The sequence below is a fragment of the Populus nigra genome, chromosome 15 (assembly GCF_951802175.1).
Source record: "Populus nigra chromosome 15, ddPopNigr1.1, whole genome shotgun sequence".
NCBI classification, from domain to species: Eukaryota; Viridiplantae; Streptophyta; class Magnoliopsida; order Malpighiales; family Salicaceae; genus Populus; species Populus nigra.
Window position 1 is genome coordinate 423,082 of NC_084866.1, and position 24,769 is coordinate 447,850.

Below are 24,769 nucleotides of genomic sequence, written 5' to 3' on the forward strand. Positions count from 1 at the left end.
CTCGGGGCAGAATTCTTTACTTTCATGTCAGATATTCAAACAAGAATATCTTGAGCTCCTGATATCAAAATCAAGCGATTTGAAAGCCTAAATTCATCTATGCGTCAAGGACTACAGCTTTGATAAAGGATTTGATGTGAGATAAAATTGTTTTAAAGAACAAAATTGGCAGCAATCTGTTGGTCAAAAAGGGTTTCCTGATCTAATTCAGGAAACTCACAATGCCAAGCATCCCAATGCGACTGAGAGTTTACCATAAGAACAGTGAGCCCTAGGACCCAATAAGGATGTAGGTCAATTCTTCAACATGTCATGAGTGATAGAATATAGCTGGGATGGTCAAATATTGCATGAAACCCAGTCATAATCAGGGCTTAAGTTGGAACAAAAAATTTGCGGCAGCAGCAGAACCAGTTTTTTTAGTGCCACTTCTGAGGGATTTATCCAACCTTAAAGACCAGATAAAAAAGGAATGAATTTAGCATTATAAAGACTCCTAATTAGCCTAAGAATCCTGACAATTTTGGCAGCATAAAGAAAGGATAAAGAGAGCAGAAGACGGCTAAAAGAGGGTTCAAAAAGTATTTTTTATTCTCTGCTTTTATCAATTTCCCAGTAACCCTGAACTAAAACTCTTGTCTTCGATTCAAAAGGGATATGCACCATCTCCATTAGCACATGAGGCCCAAAATTGAGTAACAACACAAGCCATGGGTTCTTAGCTTGACATGAACATAGGGATTGGATAATGAACCATCTAGGTTGGCATAAAACACAACATAACTGACAATAAAAGCTTTTTGTTAGACGTTCATCTTGTAGGAAAAAGTGGTGGCAGAGTTATGGGAAGTTTTGATTGTTTTCAGACATGGCTAGTTGGGGGGAGGATTATCCTAATCGTGGCTGATGGGCTCTTAAACGTGGGGCATGGCTGGGAATGCTCTACATAGTCACTAGGTTCATGGAAACATAGAAAAGACTATCCAACAGTTGTTAGATTGAGGCCATTAAATTCATAGGGAACATTAGGGAGAAACTACCCCATTATATTTTAAAAAATTAAGATGACAACTTTGCTTTGTAACTCTCATAATACTATCTATACATAGGCTTGAAAGCCTTTGCTATGTAGCATACAAGTTTTTGCATAGCACACATAAGTGTGTTGTGTATTTCCTTTGTTAAGGTAATAATAAAGGTTGAGAATTTTCTTGTATATGTTATGCATTATTCTATTTTATTTCTTGTGTTAATTATGTTTGATGATGACAAGTTAACATGTATGAACCTTCTCGAGTGAGCGAAATATGTAGTTATAGGCAAACATGAGAAAAAAGGTGAGTAAATGTTTGGTTTAATGGGACTAGACTACCATATGGGGGTTAGAATTTTAAGTGAAATTTGTATCCCTCTGACAATTGGTATCAGAGTGCGATTTTTTTGAAGCTTTGTAGCTTGATTGGTTATGCCAGCAAATATGGAAGCAGTTTAGGAAAACTTGTTTAGATTGAAGGTCTGATTGGATTGATCAAATAGGATGAAGATTATTCTATTCTTGATAGACTAAGGGAAGCCATTGAAAATGCTGGAAGGGTTGAGAGTTTGTACATCGACTTGGCATCCAAGACAAGCCATAGATTGGAGTCACTGAGAATAGATTTCCATCTTAAAGATGGCAATAGCAAACACTCATAATAGGGCAAGACATTCTAGGCCTAAAATGCCCAAATCGAAGCCTTTCGATGCGGAGAAAGGTTCTAAAGAACTTGAAAATTTTATATGGGATATGGAGCAATGCTTCAGTGTGGCTAAGATTAGGGTAGTTGACCAAGTTGATATCACAATGATGTATCTCATAGGTGCTGTTAAGTTATGGTGGAGGAAAAGGATAAAAGAGGACTTGAATGCTGAACATTCTAAAATTAAGATTTGGGATCGTTTCAAGAAAAAATTAAAAGAGAAATTTCTATCAAGCAATACATCATGGATTGCAAGGGAGGAAATGAAGAAGCTTAGGCATGAGAAGTCAGTTCAGGAGTATGTTAAAAGCTTCATTTCTTTGATTCTCAACATCAAGAATATGTTTGAAGAAGATAAGCTCTCCAACTTCTTGTTAGGTCTCCAACTTTAGGCACAAGTTGAACTAAGATGATAAAAGGTACAAGATTTATCTTTTGCTATTGTGGTTGCTAATAGTTTGGTTGATTTCAAAGTTGTCATTAGAAAAGGCTACGTGTCAACCTCCTTCAAATTTAAAATTACGGACAAAGAGGAAAACAAGAAAAATAAAAAGTTTAGTGAGGGTGTTGCATCAATATCCATTGCTAATAAGGGAAAGGTTAAGTCATCAGGTGGACAAGGTAAAAATGCTAAATTTAACTTTGCTTATTTCATTCATAATGGACCACACTTTGCTAGAGAGTGTCTAAAGAAGGAGAAACTCAATGTCATTCTAGTTAAATAGGGTAGTGAGGATGAAGAAATGGTCACATATGTAAATTCAATGCGTGTATTGAATTGTTTAATGGCTTGGTTGAGTAATTCGGTTGTAGAATCTAAGCTTGTTGAGAATGATTTGACACAGATTAATGCATTACAACAAGGAAAGTTAGGTGCTTTAAATGGTTTGATGTGAAACTTAAAGTAAATAACATGGATGTCAATGTGATGCTGGATTTGGGTGCAACACATATATTTTTGTTTGATAGATTAGTGGAAAAGTTGGGTTTACAATTGAGTAGTGTCACACCCGGACATTGCGGCGACCTGTTAATAATAATCTACATTGAAAAAAGAACATATATCTAACATCTTGTTCTTTGGGGGGGATTTCTAGTTCAAGGAGTCACCACCTATTATTATGGTCACTAAAAACTCTAACTGGTCAACACAGATTCTAATGGTACGAGACTGGTTATGCGAAATGAAAGATGTTATCACCCCTTAAGCGTCCTACCTAAGGCAAGCTGCATTGCTGGTTTTGTCTAAAATTGCTAAGAATATGCTCATATTTTTCTCTTTTTTTTTTATTTTTCCTATCATGTTCCTGACTCTGACATCGGTAAACAGTTCATATGAATATTTCTGACTCCAGCGTTGGTAAATATTGCACAAACCCAAAAACTTGCGATATTTCTGACTTTGAAGTCAGTGAATAATTTCACAAAAAATTGAATTTTGAAGAAGAATTTTTATAAGTCATTTTCTTTTTGTTTATCCTTTATTATTATTTGCCCTTTTTAGATGGAAATAATAATAAAAAAAACATTACATATCAAATTTACATTTAACCGCAATGTTCCACAAATTAAGCACATAGCAGAAAAAATACAAAACGCAAAGAAAAATATAAAACAAAGTGTGAGGGGCCCATAAATAAATCAACAAAGATCCCTAATTATTTTCATAATTTTCTGATATCAAAACAGGGCTTGTTTGGACAAGTATCAAAATAGAAGGGGATAAAATACATGGACAAGGCATAAGGGTGTGTTTTGCCAAACACATCCTTAGTCAAAAGAAGTTTGGGTCGACTGAGCTTGAGGCCCAGATGCGACCCACTCTTACTCTCTAATGTTTTTTGGGCTGGATCTAGCCCAATCATCTAGGCTAGACCCAGCCGGCCTAGCTTGGCCACTGGCCTAAACCAGTGGCCTGACTGGGCAGCATACACGCGTGAACTAACTCACGCGTGCACTGTTTTAAGAAGTTTGAAAATGCAAAATAGGGCAAGAGAATGAAGTCTTATATGGGCGTGTTGTTGGAGACAAAGACGCGAGGTAACGGTCTCTTGGCCGATTGGTGCTTCCCCCTCTATGTTTCTTCCCTTCCTTCGTTTTTCTCTCTCTGGTTTTTTTTTCCTTTGAATTCTGGATCCCCCTCTGTTTTTGGGTTTTTGGTTCATCTGGCTTTTCCTTCCTCTTGATACTCTTATTTTCTTTTCTTTCCCCTGTTCTCTCCTTTTTTTTTTTGTTCCTCTAGATAGCTCTGTATTTATAGGGAACGTCCCCCATTCTCCCTAGATGAGCATGGCTAGGAGGGAGGTGCTGGTTTTTTATTAGGACTTGGATACTTGAGGTTCGATCCTTATCTCCTCGGGGTAGTAATATTCATGAAGATAAGATTTGCAATTTGTGTTTTGGTTGGGCTGGGATGCCGACATTCCATAATTTCTTTTCCTTTTTTGAGACGGATTTGCAGCGTCAAAGGAAGAAGAATTGTGCATGTTTGAAACGATGCTGTTTTGGATTGGGAATGACCATTTCTCAATTTGATCCTTGAAGTTTCCAAATTTTACAATCAAGCCCTTAATCTTTTAATTTCAAATTTTAACCCCTTTAAAATTAGATTAAAAAGCAAATCGATCAAAATTAGGTTATAAGAAATAGTAGTCACACCACTATAAAGGAAGTGAATGCCAAAGCACAGAAGATAATCGACATGGCTTATAGTGTGTTAATTGTCATAGATCGTTAGAAAAGGAAGCATGATTTCTTAGTTGTAAGTTTGGATGATTTTGATGTAATTCTTAGCATGGATTTCTTAAGAAATGCCAAGGTCAGTCTTATGCCATATCTTGATGGCATTATGACTGTTGACGAGAATTGTCCATGTTTTGTTAAGTATTGTAAAGCTTTGATGGCAAGTGGCAATAAAAGGAAGAAGAGTTTATTCTCGGCTATCATAATTGATAAAGCTTTGTGAAAAAAAATAAGTGTTTCTTGTGGAAATGCTTAATGGGAAAGTGGATAGGTATGATAAGGTACTTAATGCCATTTCATGTGTTAAAATAGTATATAGATGTAATGCCTCCTTAAGTTACTGAAAAAGCTCTCACCTAGAAGAGTTATTGACCATCAAATTGAGTTGGTGCAAGGATCAAAGCTACTATCTCAACGTCTTACCGAATGTCACCTATTGAATTGGCAGAATTAAGGAAACAATTGGGAGATTTGATTGATGATGGGTTTGTTTGTCCTTCTAAAGCTCTATATGATGCCCCAATTTTGTTCCAAAAGAAGGTAGATGAGAGCCTTTGTATATACGTGGACTATATGGCATTTAACAAAATGACAGTAAAAAACAAGTATCTAATTTCTTTTATTCAAGATTTGATAGATAGATTGTGTAGAGCTTCCGTCTTTACGACCTAAACTTGTGTTATAGATATTGGCAAGTCATAATTGATGAAAGAGATGAGCGTAAGATTAAGTGTGTAATAAGGTATGGTGCATATGAATTTTTGTTCATGCCATTTGGTTTAATGAACGCTCTAACAACTTTTTGTAATATTATGAATGATGTATTGTATGATTATTTGGCCAATTTTGTTATAGCCGACTTAGATGATGTTGGAGAGATCATGTAATTCATCTTTTAAAAGTTCTGAGTAGATTGAGAGAACATAATTTATATGTAAAAACAGAGAAATGCAATTTTGCAAGATCTAAAATTATGTTCCTAGGATATTTAGTTGGGGAGGGTCAAGTAAGAATAGGATTTAAGAAAGTTCAAGCCATTATTAAGTAGCCAACACCAAAAAGATGTTCCGTAGTTACGTTTATTTTTTAGGACAAACAAAATAATTATATATGGTTTATTAAAGGCTAAAGCAAGAAGACAACCTTTTTTTTAGATTTTTTTGAAGAAGAACTAGAAGTGGGAATGGTCAGTTGAATGCTAACGAGTTTTTGAGAAGTAAAAGACAGCAGTGACTTTTCCTCCAGTTTTGGGATTGCTCGATTTTGAGAAGACATTTAAAGTGCACATTGATGCTTTGGATAAGGTTATTATAGGAATGTCGATGCAAGATGGACACCTGTTGCATTCGAGAGTCGGAAACTAAATGATGCCTTACAAAAATGTTTAACACATAAGAAAAGGATGACAACAATGGTGCATTGCTTTGGTATGTAAAGAGTATACTTGTTGGGGCCAAGGTTCATTATGAAGACTGATAATGTGGCTATTACTTTCTTCAAAACTTAAAAGAAATTGTCGAAACAGCATGCTCAGTGGCAAGAGTTCTTAGTCAAATATGACTTTGTAAGGGAATTCAAGCTAGAGCAATATAATCATGTTATGGATGCTTTTAAAACTATACCAATCAAATATGCTGGTACAATTTTATCAAGCTACTAAGGATGACATAACGTACAAGAAGCTAGCTGACCCTATTTGAGAAGGGACAGTCTACAGATATTGGCTGAAAATGATCTCCTCTATACAAAAAAGGGTTATTTTTTTATGCTAAGTAGGAAATTACAAAAGTACATTATATAGGAGATGCATGATTTGTAGTGGGCTAGACATCCAAGAAGGGAAAGAATGTAGGCTATCATATCCTAAACTTACTATTGGCTAAAAATTGACGAGGATGTTAAGCTTTATGGCAAGATATGTTTGGTATGTCAATAGGGCAAGGTACTATAATAGAAAAAAATGGATTGCTACTGCCACTGCCTATTCCAAAGAAGCCTTGGATGTCAATGTCGATGAACTTCATTATAAGGTTTCTAAAAATTGATGGCATGAACACCATCATGGTTATCATAGATAGATTCACTAAGTATGCAGTGTTTGTGGATGCCCCTGATAGTGTGTCCAATTGAGGTTGTTGTTGGGCTGTTCTTATCAAAATATGGTGAAGTACTCTAGAGTGCCTTCTGATATTGTTAGTGATCACAATATGTGATTTATAGGTAGGTTTAAGACAATGTTATTAAACATGATGGGGACAGTTAAAGCATTTCACTATCAATCATTCACAAACCAATGGATAGATAGAAAGGAGAAATGTTTTATTTAAGGAATATTTGAGGCATCACATGACAACAATGCAACAAAATTGGTTGGAATTATTTGATAGTGTTCAATTTTGCTACAATATCCAAAAATCCTCAATAACAAAAACTAGTTTGTTTGAGTTGATTTTGGGGACACAACCCCAAACTCCTATAGAGATTTTTATGCAAAAATATGATGAGAAGAGTCCAACTATGTATAGGTTTGCTATGGAAAAACAAGAATTGTTTAAACAAGCAAATGATAACTTATGAAATGCAAGAAAAAAGGATAATGAATTATGTTGACCAGAAACAAAGACAACTGAAATTAAGTGAGAGCGACAAGGTGTTACTCAAATTAAATCCATAGATTTGGAAGAAAATTATGGAGAAGTCAAAGCATCGAGGGCTGATGACGAGATATGATGGACCTTTCAAAATGATGGAAAAATAGGGATTGTTGCCTATAAATTGAAGCTGCTAGAGCAACTACTGTAACTTTTCATATAAGTTATTTAAAACTTTTAATAAAGACCAAAAAGGATCCATAATAAAGTAAGTTATAAAGAGCTCCAGCAACAATTCACAAACAGTTTGACAATGGTATTGTCAAGATTCATCATTAACTCAACCAACATAAAAAGAATTAACAAATTGAGTTTTTAGTAAAATGGGAGAAAAACTTGGAGGTTTTGTGGGAAAAGAAAATAGATTTGTGACAATTCAAAGATAAAGTGCAAGAATACCTCATATTTATTCTGATGAGAAAATTGGACTCTTTTGGTGGGGGTAGTTTGTTAGAGGTATGGGCACAAGGGTATGCCAACAAATGAATATTATCTAGAATTTGACAATAAATGACATTATCAGCCTGCGCGAACAACAACGAATCTAGCAGGCAACGTGTAATTGGTCATGCGAACCATGGGTTATTGGCTTGGCATGAACATGGATCTTTGATAATTGACCATCTAGGTTGGCATGAAACACAGCAGAACTGACAATAAGGGCTTGTGGGAGAAAGTGGAAGTAAAGTTGTGGGAAGTTTTGGTGGTTTTCAAACATGGCTAGTTGGTGGGAGAACTGTCCTAATTGTGGGTGATAGGTTGTTAAATGTGAGGCATGGTTAGGAATGCTCTACATAGTCACTAAATTCATGGGAACATGGGAGAGACTGTCCAATAGTTGTTAGATTGAGGCCACTAAGTTCATGGAGAACAAGGAGGAGAAATGATCTAGCAGTTGCTAGATTGAGGCCACTAAATTCATAGGAAAAATAAGGGAAAAATTGTCCCACCATGTCTTTTAAAATAAGGACGACAACTTTGCTTTGAAATAAGGGAAAAATTGTCCCACCATGTCTTTTAAAATAAGGACGACAACTTTGCTTTGTAACTTCCATAGTATTGTTTAGAGTATCTCCAATACAAAAAGCTAAATTGAAGAGCTAAATTGATAAAATGGCTTTTTTAATAGTATAAATATAGCCTTTTTTATTATGTGCATTCCAATGGTAAAAAACTACTTAGAAAAGTCATTTATATTTTAATATATTTCATGTTAAATTTATTTTTATATAATTATATAACTAATTTGGATATTTTATATATAATATAATTATGATGTTATTAATTATATAATTAATATGAGTAATTTGTAAAAATAATATAAAATTTAATGAAATAATATGAAAGTTAAAAGATATAATTTAAAATTAAACTTAAAATTTATTTATATGAATATTTTTAATTTTCAGTTTTATATGTTACTGTTAAAAATTTAATTTTTTAAAAGTAAATTCAAATTCAAACTTTGAAAAAAACCATTAATATTTTAAATTTTGATTTTCAATTTTTTTAAAAAAAATTCATGCTTTGAAAAAATGACCGCCACTATTTTAAATTTTAAAATTTCAAATTTTGAAAAAATGACCGCCAACATTTTAAATTTTACAATTTCAAATTTCGAAAAAATGACCGCCAACATTCTAAGATTTCAAAATTTGAAAAAATAATCCATCTATAAATATTCTCATATACCTTAACATTTTTTCTTATCATTCCATTGATTTCTCTCCAATCAAAAATATATTTCATTAAAATTCATCATGAATCATTCTAATTTTAATTTTTATGATGCTTTTGATTTTGATGATAACACTCCTATGTTCGCTTTTCAAGTTGCTGCTGTTGTGGTTGCTGAAGAAGAATCGAATAATCAAGGGCGGAGAACAGGGTATCGTGGCTCTATTCTTGGCCACAATATTGTCAATTGTAATAGAAAGGAAGGTGAGTTAAGGTTATATAATGATTATTTTGCTGAAAATCCTAAATTCACTGAAACTCAATTTCGAAGAAGATTTAGGATGAGTCATCTTCTTTCTCTTCGGATCGCAAATGCAATGGAAGCTCATAATCCATATTTCAAACAAAGGACAGATGCTCTTGGTGTTCTTGGTTTATCTTGTCTTCAAAATGTAACTACAGCTCACAGAATACTTGCATATGGTATTCCTGCAGATCTTACTGATGAATATCTTCAAATTGGAGAAAGCACTGTGATAGAAAGTCTTAAAGCTTTCGTCAAAGCAATCGTAGAAGTTTTTGGTGATTGGTATCTAAGGGCACCAAACGAGGCTGATTTTTATCGATTATTATCAATTGGAGAGCAGTGTGGATTTCCATGGATGTTAGGGAGCATTGATTGTATGCATTGAAAATGGAAGAAATGCCCAATTGCATGGCATGGGATGTATACTGGTCATTGTCGTGAACCAACTATAATTCTAGAGGCGGTGGCTTCACAAGATCTTTGGATATGACATGCTTTTTTTGGAATGCCTGGATCATTAAATGATATTAATGTTCTTGATTGGTCACCTATCTTCGCTGCACTTGCTGAAGGTCGTACTGCTCTTATCAATTATACAATTAATGGGCATGAATATACAATGGGATACTATTTAGCAGATGTGATTTATTCTAATTGGTCAACTTTTGTTAAGACAATCCCAAAGCCATTAGGAGCAAAGAGAAAATATTTTGCAAGTAAGCAAGAGTCTGCAAGAAAGGATGTAGAGCGGGCATTTGGGGTGCTCCAATCTCGTTTTGCAATTGTACGTGGACCTGTTCGATATTGGGATGAAGAAACGCTTGCAAATATTATGAAAGCTTGCATAATAATGCATAATATGATTATTGAGGATGAAAGAGCAATGAACCTTGGATTTGACCATGAACGTGAAGTCAATTCCTTTATATCAGTGTCACATGGTGAAATACTAGAACTACATGATTTTCTTCAAACTCATAATCAAATCAGGGATAGAGCAACTAGTTCTCAACTATAAGAAGATTTGGTTGAACATTTATGGGAACAACATGGTAACGAGTAGAATCATTAGCTTTAAACTTCTTATATCATCATAATTTTCAAGTTTTTTATGTTTTTTTTCATTATTTTTGTTATCTTTTAAGTTAATTAATTCTACTTATTGTTGTTAAGTGTTAGAAGAACTTCAAAAAAATATTATGAATTGATACCACTTTTATAACAATATATTTAAAATAACCAATAAATTTCTAAATATTTAATTAAAAATACATTACATTAAACAATAAATAAATCTAGTTAATAAAAATACATTACACATTAAACAATAAATAAATCTAGTTAATTAAAAATTAAAACCCCTCTTTTGTATAATTTCTAACTTTCTATTTTGAAAATACGCTGTAGAAATTGGATCCAAATTAGAAATATCCATTTTCATAATTTGTTCTTCTTTTTCAATCATGTCCAATTCTTGTTTCTCTTGACTTTATTGAATCATCATAGCTTGTTGCTCTAACATAATTTTTCTATCTTGTTTCTTCTGATCCTCAATTTCAACTAGAGTATCTCTGAATTGTTGTAAGAGATTTGTTACAGTTGTCTCCCCAACTTTATGTTTTCCTTGTTTACATTTAAGTCGTTCTTTTGCAGCTTTCTGACCAATTGGTTTATCTTAATAAATCAACGATTCAATGTCTTCTCCTAAACTAACAGAATCAGGGGTAAATGGAGCTGATGAAGTCGAACTTGCATTGACATAACTTTTTTGTTTCTTGTTTGACCTTTGATGTTGACTTGCACGCTCAAATTGTCATTTGGGTTCTTTTCTTAAGATAACCCAACAATGTTCTAGTTGAAATCATTTGTCAACGCAAGAAGCATACATTTGTCGAGTATCATTAATCTGGTAAGTAAAAAATTAGAAAAATTAAATAATGTTAAAATATATGTTAAACAATTTAACAGGAAAATGAATATTAAAATTACCCTTGATTCTTTGGTCATTCCACTTTGCTAACGATTTTTAATTTGAGTAACAAATCCAACAAATTTACTGACTTCTCTATTTATTTCTTGCCATCTATTTGAGATGCTTATTTTGAGAATGATTATTCAAGTTTCCTCCATTCTCTACAAAGTAAGCATGTACTCGAGCCCAGAACTGTTTTGTTTGTTGTTCAACTCCTGTAATTGGATCTTTGCTTGTATTTAGCCATGTAAAGACAAGTAAACAATCTTCCTCTGGTGAGAAGTTTTTACTTCTTTATGATTTTTTTCTTGTATGGACATTTAAATTCGAGTACGTTAAATCATCAATTAATTGATTAGAATCACTTGGTTGAGAGAAAATATATTCTGACTCACTCATAAGAAAGTTGGTAAAAGAGCTTGGAAAATTTGAATCCATCTACATTAAAAAAAAACCTCAAGTTAAAACCTTATAAAAAAGTGTAAAAAAAGCGTGCATTCAATGTCTAGCAATTTTGTAGTTTACATACATGTGAATTAATAACAAGCATTGCATCCTACTTGTTCTAACATTACAATTTGACTATTTTTTGGAACTAAGAGAGGATTGATATACTGGTTTAATTGTATTTTTAACAAGACAAAATATAATTAACCTCAAATTAAAACAAACAATCAAAAATAAATTTTAAATATGTCACTATATTTTTATCAATACAGCTAACATTATTACTTCCTCTTAATTTTGTCAAAGATAACAACATAAATAAAAAATTATTTTTCTTAACCTATATCAAAAACATAAAATAACAAAGAAATAAAAATCATCACAAATATCAAATTAACAACAAAAGATCCACAAAATCAAGAGATATTAAAGAGTAAATATAAAAAGCTTTTAAATAAACATACCTTTTAATTTCAGTTAATTAACACAACCGATGTTATTAATTAACTAGAGAATAATTGATTCTTGTTTTTCATAATTTGATAGAAGAGTGAAGCACAATACAAGATTTAAAGAAAAAAACAAACATTGTTGACCAATGACTATAAAAATAGCCGTTGGCAATGTTAATTCAATTTTTAACTATTCTACAGAAACCTGTAAAAATAGCTCTTTCTAAATTAAAAAGTCATTTTGGCTTCTCTTTTGCTCTGTTAGAATGATAAAATAAAGGAACAAAAGTTAAAAGAACACGTTTTTAAATTTATTTTTCCAACCGGAGATGCTTTTATAAATAGGCTTGAAAGTCTTATGTATAGTACACATAAGTGTATTGCGTGTTTTCTTTGTTAATGTAATGCTATAGGTTCAAAATTTTCTTGTAAATGATGTGTCCTATTTTGTTTTATTATTTGTGTTGATTCCGCTTGCTTATAAGAAGTTAACATGTGAAAACTTTTTTTGGTGAGTGAAATATATAATTGTAAGCAAACACGAGTGAAAATGTAAGAAAAACTTAGTCTAACGAAACTAAACTGCCATGTAGGGGTTGGAATTTTGAGCGAAAATTGTCCTTGTGACAAAGGGGATCCGACCCTCGGAGAGTAGAGGCGATGCAGAACTGGTCTAACTTAAAATCAGTGAAGCATGCGAAGGGATTCTTGGGGATGAAAGGTTATTATAGATGGTTCATACGTAATTATGGCAAGATTGGCAAGCCACTTACTGACCTGTTCAAAAGGAAGGGTTTCACTGGAATGCAGAGGCACATAAAGCGTTTAAAATCCTTAAAGAAGCCCCGACTACAGTTCTAAATCAATATCTGTTAAACCCCCTCTCCCTGTGTCTTTCATGGTACAGGTACATGCGAACGTCTTGTGTGTATTCAAGTAAAGCAACTCATAGTGCAAACCACTGCAAATGCATGGTAAGTTTCCTTTAACGCCAGCACCTGATAAACATCAGTAAGAGTAGAAGAGATAGCATGTTGATTAACGGGGCACAAACAACTTCCTGGAAATGCAAATTGCAAGGCTCGAAGAGAGATGAAAGAAGATGATAGAATACTTGATCTTCATGAATGAAGGGTGCACGGTGAAAACAGTGTTTTTAGGGCCAAGAAAGACAGAAATATGGATTTGCCATGTTTTAAGAAACGAAGAGATCCTTCAATGGAGAGAATTTGAAAAAAAAATGAAAGAGGATTACGATTTGCTGGATATTTCCCTTATTAATTCAGTGGCGCAATCAGGTTTTGAAAGCAACTTGATATCCATGAAATAATAACAAGGGAAATAGCTTTGAAACAAAAATAATAAGCTACAGGCAAATGGTAACTGATCAACAGAACAAAATTGATTGCAGAGCTTTTCTTGCTTAACAAGAGCAACCAGCTTTTTAGAAGTCTATGGTTCTTCAGAAGTCAATATGATTATAGAAAACTCAGTCACTGGCTCAAACAAGATTGGGATAAAAACAGCTCTCAAATCTGGTCAGTGAAAAACCGAAGCTCTAAGAAAATATATATTTGATCTACGGACCAAGCTACAAACAGCATTCCAGCAAACAGTGCACCACCTTTAGAAGAGCTTGTGGGAAATATAAAAAACATTTTGCAAATTCAAGGCCTGCCTTTCACAGGACATTGCAAAACAATTTTACTGACAGTGAGAGTCTCTGTATTTTGCACAGAGTGCTCGAGGATAGAAAAGGGAGAATTAGGATGGCTTGACCTGTGCTGGAATTTTAGCTTGGTGGCGAGTCTTGTATGGGTGTTCAGATATCTCTTGCAATTTTTACCTGCTGCTGATCCTTTAAAGTTCATGTGCATACTGGATAGCAAAGTTTCGATCGAATGGGATAAAACAGTACTGCTATGAATAGAGTTCTTTCCAGGAATAGGATAATAAGCAGAAAGACATTATTTCTTGCTTATTATCAGCCAAGTACTTTGTTTCCAAACTTTGCATGAGGCCAATTATGTATCACTACAATATGAAAATCCCTGGTTTCTATCCCAGATTTTGCCCTTTTCCCATCAGAACTCTGAAGTGTATAGATTACATTCTTCGCTTATCACTCCCCATGATTTGAATATAACTACGTTGTGCCAGAAGCCCACGTAAGATCTGCCAGATTCTGCGATTCACATGTACAAACACATTTATGCTAAGGTAGGCATGGAAAACCCACAATCTTGAAGCGAAACACGAGCAGCAGAATAAGGCTTCAGCAGGAATGTTTTCCGGGCCCAGTCACTTGAAAATTGAAACATAGCATCAAAGACAAGTAGAAGGATATCAATTTGTTATTAATATTGGAATTCCAATCAATTCTCAGATTTTAAAATACAAAGAGCAACACTACAGCCCTTTACACCAGTGGTTTACCTTTCAACAAGCTACACAAGAGTATCCTGCAAAACTGTCTAAGACTTCCTCTTTGTTGGCTGTAAATTATACAGAAGAGCTTCAGATCTGTAGCGATGGCAGCAGACAGCCAACACCGATGCTTATCGTACAACAGTGCAACCAACTGAGGGCATTCTATTTGAAACTTGCCCTGGCTTGGTTGCTGCAAAATAATTTCCTGATTCATACAGGATCTGCAGCAGGAGAGTACAGACATCTGGATGCTCAACCCACAATTTCCATCTTGCAGGGGCCGAGCTTCAACAGAAGGGGAGCCATCTGGTTCATCCTGGCAACAAGAAACAGAACTGGGTGCATCAACAACTTCCAATTTAAACAATTGTCAATGCCTTGGAACCAGGACAGCCTGACCCAATTATAGCTTTGGGATAACAAATCTTCACAGGTATGTTTCAATCCTCGAACGAATGCATGCATATTTTCTCCAGCAGCAATGGCCAATCTTCACCAAGTTGCTGTGGATTTAGCTCCATGGCAACTTTGAAATCAAGCATGGATATTGAACTATGCTGTCTCTGTTCCTGCATACCCTCTACAGGACCACTGCTACTCTGCATATGCGCGTGATTACTCGCCCACATGCGATTGATAACCTTCTGTGCCTGCTGCTTGTGAACAGGGTGCTTTCTCGGATCATGCCGAGACCGTGCTCCTACTAACTCAACACATGACTTGATCAACCTGTTCAAGTACGAATCTAACATATTATTCAACCTGTTTGCACATTCCATAGTAACCCCTCCAAGGCCTTGTGCAGCTGCAATCTGCTCCATGCGTTTCCTCAGCATCTCTGAATCAGACAGTTCACCACTGTCATAATAGCGAACAAAATCACCACTACTTGCAACTGGCATAGTTTTGCGGGCCCCACCCACACTAGCTGAACAAAATGGAATCCCTAACGGTGCAAGTAGGGGAGTTCTAGAAAAGTTCAAGCGGTTTGCTTGCTCCACCTCTTCTCCATCTTCCACAAAAGCTGTCTGGTCTTTGCTCTGTATCCTTGATCCTTCAATTGGCCGTTGAGCTGACCCCTCCCTTTCATTCTCAGATTGCTCAGCAACTGTTTGAAGATGCTGCACTGGTCTCTGATAATCACAAGGAGCCGATTCCCCATTCTCCACAACAAACTTACTTCCACTATCTTCTGTACCAATTGATTGATGTGAGATACATTCGACTTTCCCATTGGGCCCAAGTGGGCTGGGTCTATCTCTCTGCTTCCGGTCACGTATCACTGATCTAATCTTTCTTGGAGACACTGGTAAAACTCCATTAGACCAAATGGGTGTGTTTTGATTTGGAATAAGGGACCCACTTTGTTCATGCCCGTCTTCTCTAACTGGAGAACTGTTTGTTGCTTGAAGCAGAGATTTTGTGGGACCCGCCTCATAAATTGGTGGTGGCGTCTTCGCCTGACAGGCATTCTTCAATATTGAGCGTATAAGATTATTGTGCAGCGGCAGATTCTCCCTTCCGAGCAAGCGAAAACATGACTTATCAAACTCACTCTTACTCAGCTTCTGACTCAAAAATCGATTCAGATAGTAAAAATACTTCTTTGACCTCTCAATTCCAATCTTCTTCACTATCTGAGTTCTCAATTCAACCAAATCAACTCTGGAGCTCTGATGAGGTAGCATTTCTCATGAAACAGATTCATACACCATCCAAAAACAGAACCACAAAACCCCCAATCGCACACTCAATTACCGTTATTTTCACCTCCCCGATGACAAAATTCACACACCCACATATCAAATTAAACGCAAATCAACAGTCAACCTCTGCTTATCTCTAGCACAAACAGTCCCAAACACCACCATTCACCAAAATCACAAAAACCCAAGATTCTCAACCTGGAAAACAGCTATTTCTGTTTCCAGACAACCCAAAAGTCGCCCGCCAACAACCAATACAATGCAAACCCAAATCTCATCTTTACAAAATCCAAAACCCTAAGAGATCAAACTCACTAAAAAAAACTCAATCCAAATCACCCAGAACCAAAACCAACTCATTCAAACACACAATAAATCAAAACCCTAACTTCAAATCACCAAACTTTATACGCACAACAAACTCCTTTCTCTTCTTTCACCACTGCACCATTCAAAATAACAAAAACCCATTTAAGTTTTCACATTATTTCACACAATTCACAAGCTAACAAGTTCAAATTTCGACTAATTTAACTTAATAAACAGAGATCAGTAAAAGAAACTAAACAGAGCCCGTTAAAAAAATTGACACCAAAACAACAATGAAGTGCAAAAGGCAAACTTTAAGAGTGCAAAGTTAATGGGTTTTAAAGATTAATTAAGTAAATATTTAAAAAACTAACCTTTGATTAAACTTCACCAAAATTGGAGAGTGAGAGGTTGATTCTTGGCTTGTTTTCTTGGGTTTTCAATGTAGTTTTTTATGTGTTGTTGATTTGAAAAGAGGGGCAAAGAAAGAGAGGTTTTCTTGGCTTTGAGAATGTTAGCTAGCTTGATCGCTCCTTTTTGCTGCTAATTTAGTGTAATAAATAGTTTCTTTTCCTCTCTCTCTCTCTCTCTCTCTCTCTCTCTCTCTGTTTTTGTGTTTTATTTTCTTGGTTTCTCTCTGTGTTTCTTTCTCTCTCTTCGTTTGCTTCTTTCTTGCTTGGTCTCGCCTTGTGTTTTTTTTAAGTACAAACGTGTTTAATTCATTTTTTTTTTAATTTTGATCCTTTTTAATTTATTTTGTGAATTTAAATTCAACTATCATTTATCCTCTCTACTTTCACAGACTATTTTTTTTAACAATTAGCATAATTATTAAACCTAATTTTATATGTTTTAATTTTAAATGACAAAACTAAAACATTATTATTTTAAAGTTTTTTTAAGTCAAATTAAATTTTAATTAAACATGTCATTAATTAAGTTAATTACATCATATTTAATTTAAAAATCAAATTAAAAATCAAAATAGTAAATCAATAGATCAAATCAAATCAAATATTAATATAATTAAATTATTTTTTATGTAGTAAAATTAATTTTTTATTCAATCGAATTTAAGCATAATATATGATATGTGTTTAGTAGAGAGAGGGACAGAAATTAATTGTCACATTTTGATTTGAGTTTGAGATTAAAAACCCACTTGTTTTCAACCAATTTTTCAAAAATACCTCATATTTTTTTAATTAAAGAATAATAATTTTGAACAATTAAATTGGTTAGAAAACTAAGGACCCATATAACCAAAATTAGATATTATAATAACTAAAGTATAGAAACACATAATTATGTTGTATTTGAAGATTTTCTACCTATGAGTTATTGGTCGGCAAGTACCATTTGGAAAATGAGAAGATTCATCGCATAGTATTTGGCTTAGGGCAAATTAATGGCTCCACCTCCCACTCGAGGAATATTTGCCATCTTGGAGCTCAAAACGGATGACCTACTACTATTTGGGGTCAATTGAGCTTTGTGGATAAACTATTTAATACAAATGTGGTGGTGTTTTATCCTCTTTTAAGACTTCACATTTGTGCAAAATCTTACCTAGTAACTACTAACTACCGTTGAAACACACTAAACCTAGGAGAAAAGAAGCTCTCGTGACCTACCTTGAAAGCCACTTGCCTAGGAGACGAGAAGCCATGCATAAGCTGAAACAATTATTCCATTTTTTTTTAATTAATTTTCTGTTAATATTCATTGAGAATTTTTATGCTGCTTCCCATGAAAGATATGAGAGATTTCCCAAAAAAATAATAAGAATTCTTTCATCTGTTAATACTTATTTATTTTTTTAATCCCTTCTTGTTTCTCTCATTTTGTATTCATCTCTCTCAGTAGAGTGTCATTAATTTCTTTATTAATAAGATGTTAAATGTCTTTTGCTCTTGTATGGATCACGAGTTGAAATTATAATGTAGTGGCTGAATTATTATTTACTCTTATTTGATTAATTTTGAGTTTTATAATTAATTTTAATTTGTTTTTTATAAGGTTATTAAAATTTAGTGACTTGATATATTGATTGGCAAGTTAACCTAGATTGATCCAAATTGATTTAATATATTGTCGTTTCAATGTTTATTAAAACAAACTCATCTTAAACATTTATTTTGACCTCAACTATATTTTTATTGGTCATTCATGTTGTTTTTAGACTCTTCAAGGCGACTAAGTCGAATTGAATCAATTTACATGCAAATTAATTTTTCTTATACTAGAAAAAGATTAACAACGCCTAAACCTTTTTTATGTTAAAAAAAAAAGAGATTTGGTTCTACCAGCAGTGTAGCGCGGGCCAATAATCTAGTTAATATATACTATTAGAGCATGTTTAGAAGTGTGGTTGCGGTTGCTTTTCAAAGTGCTTTTCATTTAAAAATGTATTAAAATAATGTTTTTTATTTTTTAAAAATCATTTTTGATATTAACACTTCAAAATGATATAAAAACACCAAAAACATATTAATTTGAAGTAAAATAAAAAAAATTCAATTTTTTTCAAAAGCGCTTGTAAAACGCGAAAACAAACATGGTCGGCCTTGACCTTTTACTATAACAATGAATAATGAAATGTCATGGTCTTTTTTTCATTTTATTTCTAAAAAATAAGATATTTTTCACTTTAGTCCTCTAAATTTATAAGGACTCTTTTTAATTTTAAATATTTTAAATATATATATATATATATATATATATATATATATTTTAATTTCATCCTTCAACATTGAAACATTGAATTTGCTGAGTATTGGGCTTAATAATTTGTTTTGATTTGTTTTCTATTAAATTATCCTCGTCTTATAACCCGTGTTGCAAGTTTTGTGGGTTAGCCGTGTTGACTCGGGTCATTTTTTTATTTGTTTTCTATATAAATTATAAAAGTCTCATGACTTGCATAACAGCTTTGACAAGTTAACTAAAATTGGTCCAAGTCAATTTAATATGTTATTATTTTAATATTTTTTTAAAATATTATCTTTTTTTTTTTCAAAATATATTTTTATTAATTGTCCGGTTATTTTTTATCTATCAAGTTAACCAAATCACGTTATATCAATCATATTTTTTTTCTAATAACAAACATATTAATCAACACCTTATTAATTATTTTTTTTACGTTGAAAATAAATTTATCAGAGCTGCAACTTGCAACGTTGCGTGAATAATTATCTAGTTCGTGCGTGCATGTGTAAGCAAATGCTTTTCACAAATCTAATGGTTGAATTCTTCGGAAAGTGGTTTTGGAAAACAAGTTGAAAAACTTTCAGTAAATTAGATCATAGATGTCGTGGAGTGCTTGTTGAAATCAAAGCACTTCGGAACCCTTCTTTGAATTTGAACAGGAGCGAACTCACAACAGTCTCACCTTCATCCATGGAAGGAAATATTGATGCAAGGTTTTTCCAAGTTTCTAATATGGTTAATTATGTGGGGGTGAGGGTTTGCGGACAGTTGTTATCTGACAGTAACTTCATCAGCTAGACAGCAACATGGCTCCTGCTCAAACAGCTTCCACCTATGGAAGAGTGAACCTCATATGAAACACAAGTTAGCTGACTTTTCAGAAGAAAAGGTATTCAATCTTGTGACGTAAAACATTTGACTGTGGAATGATGTTCCTAACAGCATTATATGTGTTTAAATCATGATAAAAACTGTTCTGAAAACAGCACAGCTCCTGAATGAAATAATGCTTTCAAAGCAACGCGCAATAGATTTTCAGAGTGACACAATAAATATGTTTCACCTGCGTAATCTGAAGTTTACAGAACAGGATATGCGGTCCTCAGATCTTACAAAATTCTGTTGGTATTGAGCACAGCTAACTAATTTCATTGCTTCTGTTTCAAAGAGAGAGAATATAAATGGTATCTGTCATGTCTTGAAAACTTGATTACTTAATCCTTGGAGGTTATAACCAGAAGACCTAGAGCGCCTATAAGCATGTACTGCAAGAAAAACCAACACCAAGTTAAACATTAAACGCAAAACTAGGGAAATGAGTGCCTCCAGAAAAAACTCAACTCTTAAAAGCGTAGAATGCAAAAACTTAATTTTTCAAGTTGATTGATATATAATTTCTGTGGAGAAATTCATTTTTCAATTGTTTGTCATAAGCTAGGGAAATGAGGTCCTCTGGCATTTTTTACTCAAAAAAGGAAAGATCTGTGTTAGTGCAAACCCTAGACACTACCTTGATAATAGGTTTCTCAGTCATCACGATTGTAACCCAACCGGCGTAAGGCACGAACCTGCGGAAGAGGATATATAATTCAGTTTCACATAAATCAAGAGGATTTATATTTCAGAAAGTGTTAAGAAGAAAACTACAAGACAGAATGTTTGTGTTTCTTATGCCAATATGAGTTGGTAAATCATTCATTTGGATTGGCATATTAACTAGCCTGGATTATTTCATCATCAGCTATAACCCAAGATGTACGCTATTCGATCAAACAAGTATTAGATAAAATAAGCAGATGACAGTATATGCAAGCACCAATTTCAAATGCCACTTTTTTGCACCTTTCAAGTTGATCGTGGTCTCCCGCATAAATTACAATTTCATGCTGAAAACAAAATATATGTAAATAGATGCATAACTGACTTACCCAACAGCTCTCCCCATAATTTGTTGTGGCTTCAACCAATACTGACCATAAGCATACAAACCCCTGTCATCCGCATCATTAGCATCTCCTGATAAAATTATCCAATCACAAATTGAGTATCAGTCTCCTGGTTATTGAAAGAAGAACTATAGGCAGAAGTTTTCAAACATTTTTTTAGACCATTTCACTTGTATCCCTTATGCTATGACTTAATATGCTGAAAGGTTGTCTATTAATTACCCTTCACTTTAATTGATCCTCGTATAGTCGTATTTAGAACTCAACTGAGAAGGAACGTGGCACATGTATAAAAACAAGTTTATTCTTGAGTGTAGAAGAGGATTAATTAAGACAAGCAGATATGAACTCAAAGAAATTTAACAACTTGAGTCACAAATTGTGTTACCTTTAGTAAGGATATCAACCTTTCCAGTATTTTCCTGTTCATGAACCTACCAAAGCACAATCAAATTTACATTACGCGAAGGAAAGAAAATCAAATAGCATCATGCAAGACTTTTGCCACTGCTTGCTGATCAGCCTTCCTATCCCCACAAAGGAAAGCAAATCAACAGTTACAGAAATTCTCAGCTAAGAAAAGTTGTAGCAACTTCTAGAAATAAGAAACTAGAGCGAATGGTGGAATTAAATCTGGCATGTCACAATTCTGTGGAATTCAACCTCCTATTTCTTAATCAAAACAATTAGTACTTTTTTTCATTCTGCTAAAGATAAGATGCATGCTGTGATGAAACCAACTGAAAGGATAGCTTTCGTAATCTTATTCAATTGACCAAACTCACTCTGAGGGTGGGTGGATATGGAACTAGCAGATACAAATAGAAATTCCAGAAGAAATGATAGTGAGGTCAAGATGAGCCGGGGGCCTTTATTCTATCGCTCAATTGGCATGCTTCCTAGTGAGAAACATTAAATATATTATAACTGACACTAAAATAAACAAGAGTGAATGGATGAAAGCTCGTATTTCCTGATGGTAGTTTCCTCTCTATATGGTCACTAATTGACATTCTCAGTTTGGAACTAAATAGTCAGCACAATCCCAGTCTATAACGCTTTCAACAAACCTGTCCGAAATGCCTATCATATTCTACAATAAACAACAAACACTAGCAAGCATACTAAGATAACAATACAACTGAGATCTCGCATGTATGGTTACCTCAACTACTCGATGGACAATTGGAATTGGCTCTCCCTGAACAATGCATTGAAGATATATCAGTTCACAGGAGTAGAAAAGAGACCATGATGTTCAATACAAGTACACTGGAATGAAGAAAGGATAAAATTTGGGATATAATCAAAGCAAAAGAGAACTTTGTCACGGACAATGTCCACCTTTATTAATAAGCATATCACAATCTAATTCATAAAGAATTACATCTCTACTTTAAGGTAAATAAAAAGCTAAATCACCTTATTAAAGAATCAACTCACACACTTCTTTCTAAATCAAATGCTCACTAAAGTTCCTACGGCAGGGCTTTAGACTGATAAAATGGGTTCAAACAATATTCACCAAATCACCCTCATTGTTCCTTTTGAAGAACTATCCAGCACTCCACTAGCACTGCTCCTCGTTTCACATAAAAGCGGGTCCCACATGGAGGAGCAGTGGGCCCCGCATTCTTATGACTGGGAACTAGGAAGCAATAGCACCCTATAGTTTATCCGTCATTTTCCATGAGCATTCAACCGAAAGATGTGCTAAAACTAAACACTAAAATCATCAACTCATAACAAAACAAAATCAAAGATAAGAGCAAAGAAACTCAATAATCACCAAATCAATCAAAAGAAAAACAAACAAATTAAAGAAAGAACATACTTCTACATTATACACAACAATCTCTCCTGCTCGAAATGGGGCCTCGCTCATATGCAAGAACAAAATGTCTCCCTGCAAGCCAAGACAGGAAAACGTAAGAAAAACCACATGTTGCCCATATGCATATCGTATGCGAACAAAAAAAAAACATGGGATTCTTAACTCGTTTGAAAGCAGGTTCCATGCTACCAGAAAGAACAACAACAACAGGAGATTCGCTACCAGTTAAACACATCAAGGCTTTCCATATTATTAAAGCCATCGACACTATCATCCCTGCAAAACAAAAAAAATCAAGAAATCAATAAAAAGAAAGGAGAAATATCAGTAGCTAGTGAAATAAATAAATATTTTTAAAGAGAAGGAAAAAGAAAAGGAACCAAGAGTGATCAATTGAGAGAGAGTGTCTCTGATCTTCATGGATTTGATTGACTCTACGTTCTCTGCTATCCACCCCATGTTATCTGTCCCTCTCCCTCCCTCCCTCCCTCTCTGTTATTTTCTTTTGTGAAACTGAAACTGGGATGAAGGATTCTTGGGTTTTGCAGGGAAATTGCAATAGAGAGCGCAAAGATGGCAGTTAAAACTCACTTATAGTCTCTACATTTTCTATCTTTAGTCTCTTCAATTCCTGTACTCTAAATTAAATCCAAAAAGCTCCTTCATTTCTAATTAAAGGCCATTTGAGAGATTATATTAAATTCAATGATGAAAAATAGAATCCATATGGGAAATTAATTAGTCATATATTCTCTCGTGTTTTATATTAAGAATCTTATTAGCATGAAACGAGAGGTTCAGACTTGATTTGAATAAATGTAAATGTACAGGGACCAGATGTGATTCTTAGTCCTTAATCCAAAGATCGACTGTTTTGTTCCTGAATGCGGGCCCCAGATGTGGCGTGTCTTGTTGAGTTATATTTTGACATGTGGAACCTAGTTATTAAACCCGGCCCGTGGTTGACCCTGCTAAAGAGCCGGATCCCGGGTTTCATGGGTCAACCCGGGTCAACTCGGGTCAACCTGGAAAAATTAAAAAAAAAATTAAAATTTTAATATTTCATATGAAAAAATCCATGTAAATATAGATTATACATATTATGAAGTTTAAAAGAATATTTTAAAAAGTTTTTTATCCCACATTAAAAAAACATAACTTTTTCCTTAAAAACATAGAGTATATATACTAATGGGTTTCAAATCCCACATTAAAAAAACATAACTTTTTTCATGGGAACATAGAGTATATGTATGAAAGGGTTTCAAATCCAACATTGAAAAGATAATATATTATCCTTTTAAGTTGAAGTATTTAAACCAAAAGGTTTTTTATCCCACATTGAAAAAACATGGTTTTTTTCATGGGAACATAGTATATATATATGAAAGAGCTTCAAATCCCACATTGATGGTTTTTTACATAGGAACATGGAGTATATATATGAAAGGGCTTCAAATCCCACATTGAAAATATATTATGTTATCTTTTTAAGTTGAAGTACTTAAATCAAAAGGTTTTTTTATCCCACATTGAAAAAACATGGTTTTTTTCATGGGGACATAGTGTATATATATGAAAGGGCTTCAAATCCCACATTGAAAAGATACTTTGTTATCCTTTTAAGTTGAAGTACTTAAACCAAAATGTTTTTTATCCCACATTGAAAAAACATGGTTTTTTTCATGGGAACATAGTGTATATATATGAAAGGGCTTCAAATCCCACATTGAAAAGATTATTATGTTATCCTTTTAAGTTGAAGTATTTAAACCAAAAGGTTTTTTTTATCCCACATTGAAAAAACATTGTTTTTTTCATGTGAACATAGTGTTTATATATTAA

The 24,769-nt window shown here is 33.8% G+C and overlaps 3 protein-coding genes across 4 annotated transcripts; 1 reads left to right on the plus strand and 2 right to left on the minus strand.

The window, feature by feature from the left end:
• The first annotated feature begins 1,672 nt into the window (after positions 1-1,672).
• LOC133674632 (uncharacterized) lies at positions 1,673-10,134 on the plus strand. The gene is made up of 3 exons (XM_062095848.1): positions 1,673-2,117; positions 8,966-9,467; positions 9,681-10,134. Exons 1-3 carry the CDS (start codon positions 1,673-1,675, stop codon positions 10,132-10,134), a joined length of 1,401 nt encoding a protein of 466 aa, XP_061951832.1.
• Positions 10,135-13,905: 3,771 nt separating this feature from the next.
• LOC133673718 (uncharacterized) lies at positions 13,906-17,108 on the minus strand. Of its 2 annotated transcripts, XR_009835044.1 has the most exons (3): positions 16,807-17,108; positions 14,424-16,565; positions 13,906-14,291 (listed from the first exon to the last, which is right to left on the minus strand). XR_009835044.1 is itself a non-coding variant. In XM_062094591.1 (2 exons), the coding sequence occupies exon 2, from the start codon at positions 16,103-16,105 to the stop codon at positions 14,858-14,860; it is 1,248 nt and encodes a 415-aa protein (XP_061950575.1). In that variant the 5' UTR covers positions 16,106-16,565; positions 16,807-17,108; the 3' UTR covers positions 14,322-14,857. The 2 variants fall into 2 exon arrangements, 1 of the variants encoding a protein (XP_061950575.1); XM_062094591.1 differs by lacking the exon at positions 13,906-14,291 and having other exon boundaries at positions 14,322-16,565.
• Positions 17,109-20,143: 3,035 nt separating this feature from the next.
• LOC133674251 (uncharacterized) lies at positions 20,144-23,462 on the minus strand. The gene is made up of 8 exons (XM_062095281.1): positions 23,305-23,462; positions 23,088-23,200; positions 22,925-22,996; positions 22,256-22,291; positions 21,479-21,524; positions 21,073-21,160; positions 20,655-20,712; positions 20,144-20,409 (listed from the first exon to the last, which is right to left on the minus strand). Exons 1-8 carry the CDS (start codon positions 23,381-23,383, stop codon positions 20,359-20,361), a joined length of 543 nt encoding a protein of 180 aa, XP_061951265.1. The 5' UTR covers positions 23,384-23,462; the 3' UTR covers positions 20,144-20,358.
• Between the last annotated feature and the right edge of the window lie 1,307 nt (positions 23,463-24,769).